Here is a 6653-nt window from a genome sequence, read left to right on the forward strand (position 1 = left end):
AAATAGAAAGCCACCTAATGCACATGAACCAATAAAAAGTAAGTTGAACACCTGGACCAATGAGAGGTGAGCAACCTGACACCAACCAATAAGAAGTGAGCTGCAGAACCCAGACCAATGGGAACCATAGCAGTATCCACATCAATGGGAAAGAAAACTGCTTCACTTGGGCCAATGAGAACTAAGCACCAAGACCTGAACCCCCGCCCCCCTCCCGCGCAAAGACTGCAGAGCCGGCCGAGGATTAGAGGGTAGACAGGGTCGTGGTTCTAGAGTCTGTCCTTAGTCCTGTGTGCCATCACAGAGTGCCCCCAAGCCCACTCCTGCAAGCGCCAACACGCGTGTCACTGAAGGCCCCGGCCGCCTGTGCGCGTTTCTGCGCCTGGGTCTGGGGGTAGCGGTGGTCATCACGATGAGCGCGTCTTCCTTCGGTCGTGGGGGTGGGGTGGGGTGGGGTGTGTATGGGGGGGACAGCCGTCTCGGGAGGGGCCGGGGTGCGGCGCAGGCTGGAATCAGGCAGGGGTGACAGACAGACAGAGGCGCAGGGGTTACCGTGTCAGGGGCCCGCTGCCCGGAGAGGGGCGTTCGGTGCTGCTGCCCGAGACCCCGAGGCCAGGAGGCTAAAGGCGCCTTTCCGGCACCAGCCCCCCAGCTTCAGCCCTGGCCTCGCGCGAGGCGTCTCCCTCCCTCCCTCCTTTTCTCTCTCTCTCCCTCTCTCCCCTCCCCATCCTCTCCCGCAGATAAACAGGAAGGAACCCACCCACCCGAGAGACAGCGACAGAGGATGGCTGCGTCTCACGCCACCGAGGAGAGGGAAGGGGAGGGAGGCGGTGGCGCTCAGGACCCGGATGGACGGCGTGTGGGGAGGGAGGAAGAACCTGCAGCCGGCCCCGGGTGTGCGGGACGGGATGGCTGGGAGGGTGCGCTCGCCCACGGGAGGGATCCCACGGGGCCCGGAAATTGGACGGGGCGGGACGAGGACTGACGGGCGGGCGGGCGGGCAGACGACCCGACGTGGCCCTGTGCCTGTGCGCGTGCGCGGCGGGGGATGAAATGCTCCAGCTCGGCTCTGCACATGGCTGAGGGGGGGTGAGGAGACGCGCACGCTCGGCTCTGGGTCACGCCAACAGCGCGGGCCACGCAGGTACCAGCCCTCTCCCCGCCGCCAGGAGGCGCCCGGCGCAGACGCGGCGAGGCAGCCGACCCCGCCCCGCCGCTCAGGCCCCGCCCCCGCACACGCGTGGCTCTCGTCACCCGGGCGACGAAACCTCGCGAGGGCCTCCTCCCACCCCCACCCCCACCCCCACCCCCCCCGCGCGCCTGGGTCGCAGACGCGGCGGGGCGCGCCCGCGTCCCCTCGCGCCTACGTCATCCGGCCGGCGCGGCGCCTGGCGTCATCCGGCGCGCCCGCCAGCGCCCGAGCCGTGTCGCGCCGAAGATGGCGGCGCCGACGGGGTCCGGCCCGGGCGGCGGCGGCCCGGGCTCCGAGGCCGGCGACTTCCTGGCGCGCTACCGGCAGGTGTCCAGCAAGCTCAAGAAGCGGTTCCTGCGCAAGCCGAACGTGGCGGAGGCGAGCGAGCAGTTCGCGCAGCTGAGCCGCGAGCTGCGCGCGCAGGAGTGCCTGCCCTACGCCGCGTGGTGCCAGCTGGCCGTGGCGCGCTGCCAGCAGGCGCTCTTCCACGGGCCCGGAGAGGCGCTGGCGCTGGCCGAGGCCGCGCGCCTCTTCCTGCGCCAGGAGTGCGACGCGCGCCAGCGCCTGGCCTGCCCCGCCGCCTACGGGGAGCCGCTGCAGGCCGCCGCCGCCGCCCTGGGCGCCGCCGTGCGTCTGCACCTCGAGCTGGGCCAGCCGGCCGCCGCCGCCGCCCTTTGCCTCGAGCTGGCCGCCGCCCTGCGCGACCTGGGCCAGCCGGCCGCCGCCGCCGGCCACTTCCTGCGCGCCGCCCAGCTGCACCTGCCGCAGCTGCCCCTGGCCGCGCTGCAGGCCCTCGGCCACGCCGCCTCCTGCCAGCTGCTGGCGCGAGATTACAGCGGCGCGCTCGCCCTCTTCACGCGCATGCAGCTGCTGGCGCAGGAGCACGGGGCCCTGCCCGGCCGGCCGCACCAGCTGCAGCCTTCGCCGCCCCCGGCCCCGCAGCCCCCGCCGCCCCCGCTGCGTGCGCGCACGCCACCCGCCCCGGCCCCGGGGCACCTCTCCGCACCCGGCGGCGCCGTCCCCGCAGCCTCCCAGGCCGCGCTGCCGCCGCCGCCGCCGCCGCCGCTCCCCGACGCAGACCCCGGCACGCCCTCGCCCTCGCCCTCGCCCTCGCCCGCCAGCGCCGCCCCCATGATGCTGGGCGCCTTCGCCGACGTGCTGGTCCGCTGCGAGGTGTCCCGCGTGCTGCTGCTGCTGCTCCTGCAGCCGCCGCCCGCCAAGCTCCTGCCCGAGCACGCCCACACCTTGGAGAAGTACTCCTGGGAGGCCTTCGACAGCCACAGCCACGACAGTTGCGGCCCGCTGCCCGACGACCTCTTCCTGCTGCTCCAGTCCTTGGTCATGGCCACCCACGAGAAGGACATCGAGGCCGCCCAGGCGCTGCAGGGGGAACTCTGGCCGCTGCTCAGTGCCGAGCAGAACCATCTCCTTCACCTCGTGCTGCAGGAGGCCGTCTGCCCCTCGGGCCAGGGCATCTGAGCTTCCCGGGCCGCCTCTAGTCCTTCGCTGCTCCTCACGCTCTGGCCCTTCCGGTGGACTCTCGCCTCCCTCTTGACCCCGGGCGCCCGGGGCTGGAAGCAGCCCCCCCTGCCCCTTCTCCCCTCCCCCCTTCCCCGCCTCCCCGAGAGACTGCCTCCCACACCCGACCGGCCACTGGAAACCAGCTGGCAGCCCCCGGCCTGGCTCTCTTCCCCCCAGGCCAGCGGCCCCTGCCCAGGAGAATCCCTTCTCTCCTGGCTCCCGCCCCCGCCCCTTTGGCTTCCTCCTGACCACTGGATGTGCCACACCTCTGTCCAAAGGCTTAAACTCTGAATGTTGTGCTGCTTGTCTCTTGGTGGTTCTCTCCTCTCTCTGCGTGGTCGCTTTCTTTGTCCCCGTACGAGCTCTGGGGAAGCCTTGCAGATACTACATCCTGCAGCCACAGGCCCACGTCCTAGACAGGGCGCTGTATATGGACGGCGTCTGTATAACTGAGGGGTCCTTTGATCCTGACCCTGTTCAATGAGCACTGCCGTGACTAGAAAACAGGCTGATACTTATCCTGCTGATGTCATTTTGGGGTTAGCATTTCTCAAAAGCCATCTAGAGATTAAAAAGAAATAGTGGAAGTGGGTCCTGCAGAACCTCAAAAGTAGGCTATTACAGCTGCTTTAGGCCATGTAGATTTGCTCTCGGTCACGGTCAAGAGGTTGCTTTTACTGGCAAAAGTGGCCATCGGTATTTCAGCATTCAAAGTCCCTATTTTCTTCATGGCCTCCCTATATGTTCCTACTCAGGTGTACACTCCCTTTAAAGAGTTAACACTGATGGGGTTGGGTGGTGGTGTGGTATTACAGTGCACAGGGGACCCGGGTTCAGACCTCTGGTGCCCCTGCAGGGGGAAAGCTTCACAAGTGGTAAAACAGGGCTGCAGGTCTCTGTCTGTCTCCCTCTATCTCCCTTCCCTCTCAATTTCAGGCTGTCTATGCAGTAAACATTAAAGATAATAAAAAAATTAAAAAGTTAAAAAATATTTTAAAAAGTTAACACTGCAAAGTTGAGAATTCTTGTTCTGTGCAATTCAGCCTTATGAGACTCTGAGTTTGAGTTTCTGAACACTTGTCTCTGGCTATGGCATCTATCAGGATAGGTGTAGAAGCTTTCAGGTAATGCTCATGTGTCGCCTGGGCTGAATCCCTTGGATCCTGAGTTCATCCTTCTGCTTCACTTTGTCCAGTGACATTAAACAGTGAACTTGTAATGATGTCGCGTACATGAGCATGATGTTCCTAGAAGTGAAATAGGTAGGAAGTCCTATCAGTTAGCTAGGCCCATCTTAACAAATTACCAGCTGGGGCCAGGTGGTGCTGCACCTGGGTGCACATGTTACGGTGCACAAGGATCCGGGTTCAAGCTCCCAGTCCCCACCTGCAGAAGCAAAGCTTTACCACTGCAGTTGTCTCTCTCCCTCTATATCTTCCGTTCTTCTCAATTTGTGGTTGTCTCTATCCAATAAATAGATGGGTTTTTTTTTAATTTTTTATTTAAGAAAGGATTAATGACCAAAAATATAAGGTAGGAGGGGTACAACTCCACACAATTCCCACCACCCAATCCCCATAACCCACCCCCTCCCATGATAGCTTTCCCATTCTCTATCCCTCTGGGAGCATGGACCCAGGGTCGTTGAGGGTTGCAGAAGGTAGAAGGTCTGGCTTCTGTAATTGCTTCCCCGCTGAACATGGGCGTTGACTGTTGGGTCCATACTCCCAGTCTGCCTCTCTCTTTCCCTAGTGGGGTGGGTCTCTGGGGAAGCGGAGCTCCGGGACACATTGGTGGGGTCTTCAATCCAGGGAAGTCTGGCCAGCATCCTGGTGGCATCTGGAACCTGGTGATTGAAAAGAGAGTTAACATATGAAGCCAAACAATTTGTTGAGCAAAATAGATGGTTTTTTAAAATACCATAGACTATAGAGTTTAAACAGATTTACTTTCACTCAGTTCTGGTGACTATAAGTCCAGTATCTAGGTGACAACAGAAACGTCCTCAAGAATTCCTAGAGCCAAGAGATGGCGCGGGATATAAAGCACATGACTTATCCTGCACAGAGCCCTGGGTTTGAGCCCCAGCACCACTTAGGAGAACCATGGACACCAAGGGAACTCTGGATAAGAAGACCGCTATAGTATTCTCTCACTTCTCTGTCTCGCCCTAACAAGGTTGCCCTGCTATTGGCTGGTGAGCAGGACACTGGTCTGGGCCAGAGCTGCCCAAGGGCAGGCATCAGGCGGTGCTGTGGTGGAGTCAGGCGATAGGGCAGCGGGGTAAGCGCATGGGGCGCAAGACATAAGGCTCCGGGTTCAAGCCCCCGGCTCCCCCCCTGCAGGGGAGTCCCTTCACAGACGGTGAAGCAGGTCTGTAGGTGTCTTTCTTTCCTCCTGTCTTCTCCTTCTTCTCTCCATTTCTACACGGTGAGGGTGTCTGCAGACAACTTGCACAGGGCATGAGATATACTGTAGCCGTGTGTCAATGACTGCGTAGAGACCCGTTAGCCACCCCGATAAAATGATCAGTAATAGTAACGAGGAGTGGAATGAACCGCATGCGGGCCATAGGCCAATAGGAATACAAGAGATTAATAGAAAATTTGGCCTCAGTTTGGCTGTTAGTAACAGTAACTTCAACAAAATCTATTTTGGGGAGGTAGGTGGTGGCACACCTGGCTAAACACACACATCACGGTGGCCAAGGACCCAGGTTTGAGACTCTGATCTCCACCTTAGGGGGAAGCTTCACGAGCGGTGAAGAAGGGCTGCAGTCTATTTCTCTTATCTCCCCTTCCCCTCTCAATTTCTCTCTGTCTCCATCTAATAATAAGTAAAATGCTTTTAAAATCTATTTTTATAGGTATTAGTAAAATATCCAACTTTAATTACTTTTTCTTTCTTTTTTTGCCTTCAGGGTTATTGCTGGAACTCTGTGCCTGCACTACGAATCCACTGCTCCTGGAGGCTATCTTTTTTTCCCCTTTTGTTGCCCTTGTTTCCTTTTTTATTTATTGTTGTTGTGGTTATTATTGTTGTTGTATGGCTGTTGTTGTTGGATAGAACAGAGAGAAATGGAGAGAGGAGGGGAAGACAGAGAGGGGAAGAGAAAGACACCTGCAGACCTGCTTCACCACTTGTGAAGTGACCCCCCTGCAGGTGGGGAGCGGGGGGGGGGGGCTCAGACTGAGATGCTTAAGGCGGTCCTTGGGCTTAGCTCCATATGCGCTTAACCCACTGTACTACCACCCGACCCCCCAAATTACTTTTTCAGAAATAAAAAGGAGATCAAGGTAAAGGAGGAAAAAAGATGATGACAGATCATCCTGTCCACAATCAGATGTGATCTTAGTTTGTCTTGCTCTTGTGAGCCCTGCATCATTTGAGACTGAGGTGTGTCACTATTGTCCCAATAATCTCGTCATCCTGGTGGGGACAAAACTTGGTCTGAGGGGTGAGGAAAACACAGTTGAGGGATGAGCTGACAGTCTTAGAAAAATCGATACAATTAGCTAAGGATTTGTTGATAACCTATGTTCATTTGGATAAAGGTTTATCTATAGCATTTCTTTCTCTCTTTTTTTCCTATTTTATGCATATAATATCTCTGGTAACTTTTGGTGAGAGAAATGTTCATTGCATAGTGTTTGGGAATATCCCCCTTCAGTTTCTTGAAATTGCTTGAGAAGGATAGGTAGTAAGTCCTCTTTAAAAGTTTCATAAAACTGACCTGTGATTTTGTTCAGGAAGAGGATTTTGTGTTTCAGTATCCTCCCTTGGAAGCTATCAATATAGCTGTCCTTTGACTGTCTTCAGAGGGGAAGGATGAATGAATGAATGAATGAACAGGGTGTAAATGTGGGCCAGCCAAGGCCTTGGCAAGTCCTGGCAAAGGGCCGGTCCTGAGTGCACCGCGGAGGCGGCCTGTGCCAGTGTC

At 58.1% G+C, this 6653-nt stretch overlaps 1 protein-coding gene across 1 annotated transcript; it reads left to right on the top strand.

Moving 5' to 3' along the window:
- Positions 1-1106: 1106 nt before the first annotated feature.
- LOC132535837 (40-kDa huntingtin-associated protein-like) lies at positions 1107-3017 on the top strand. The gene has a single exon (XM_060183215.1). The coding sequence runs from the start codon at positions 1439-1441 to the stop codon at positions 2669-2671; it is 1233 nt and encodes a 410-aa protein (XP_060039198.1). The 5' UTR covers positions 1107-1438; the 3' UTR covers positions 2672-3017.
- The last annotated feature ends 3636 nt before the right edge of the window (positions 3018-6653 follow it).

The sequence above is a fragment of the Erinaceus europaeus genome, chromosome X (genome assembly GCF_950295315.1).
Source record: "Erinaceus europaeus chromosome X, mEriEur2.1, whole genome shotgun sequence".
Classification (NCBI taxonomy): domain Eukaryota; kingdom Metazoa; phylum Chordata; class Mammalia; order Eulipotyphla; family Erinaceidae; genus Erinaceus; species Erinaceus europaeus.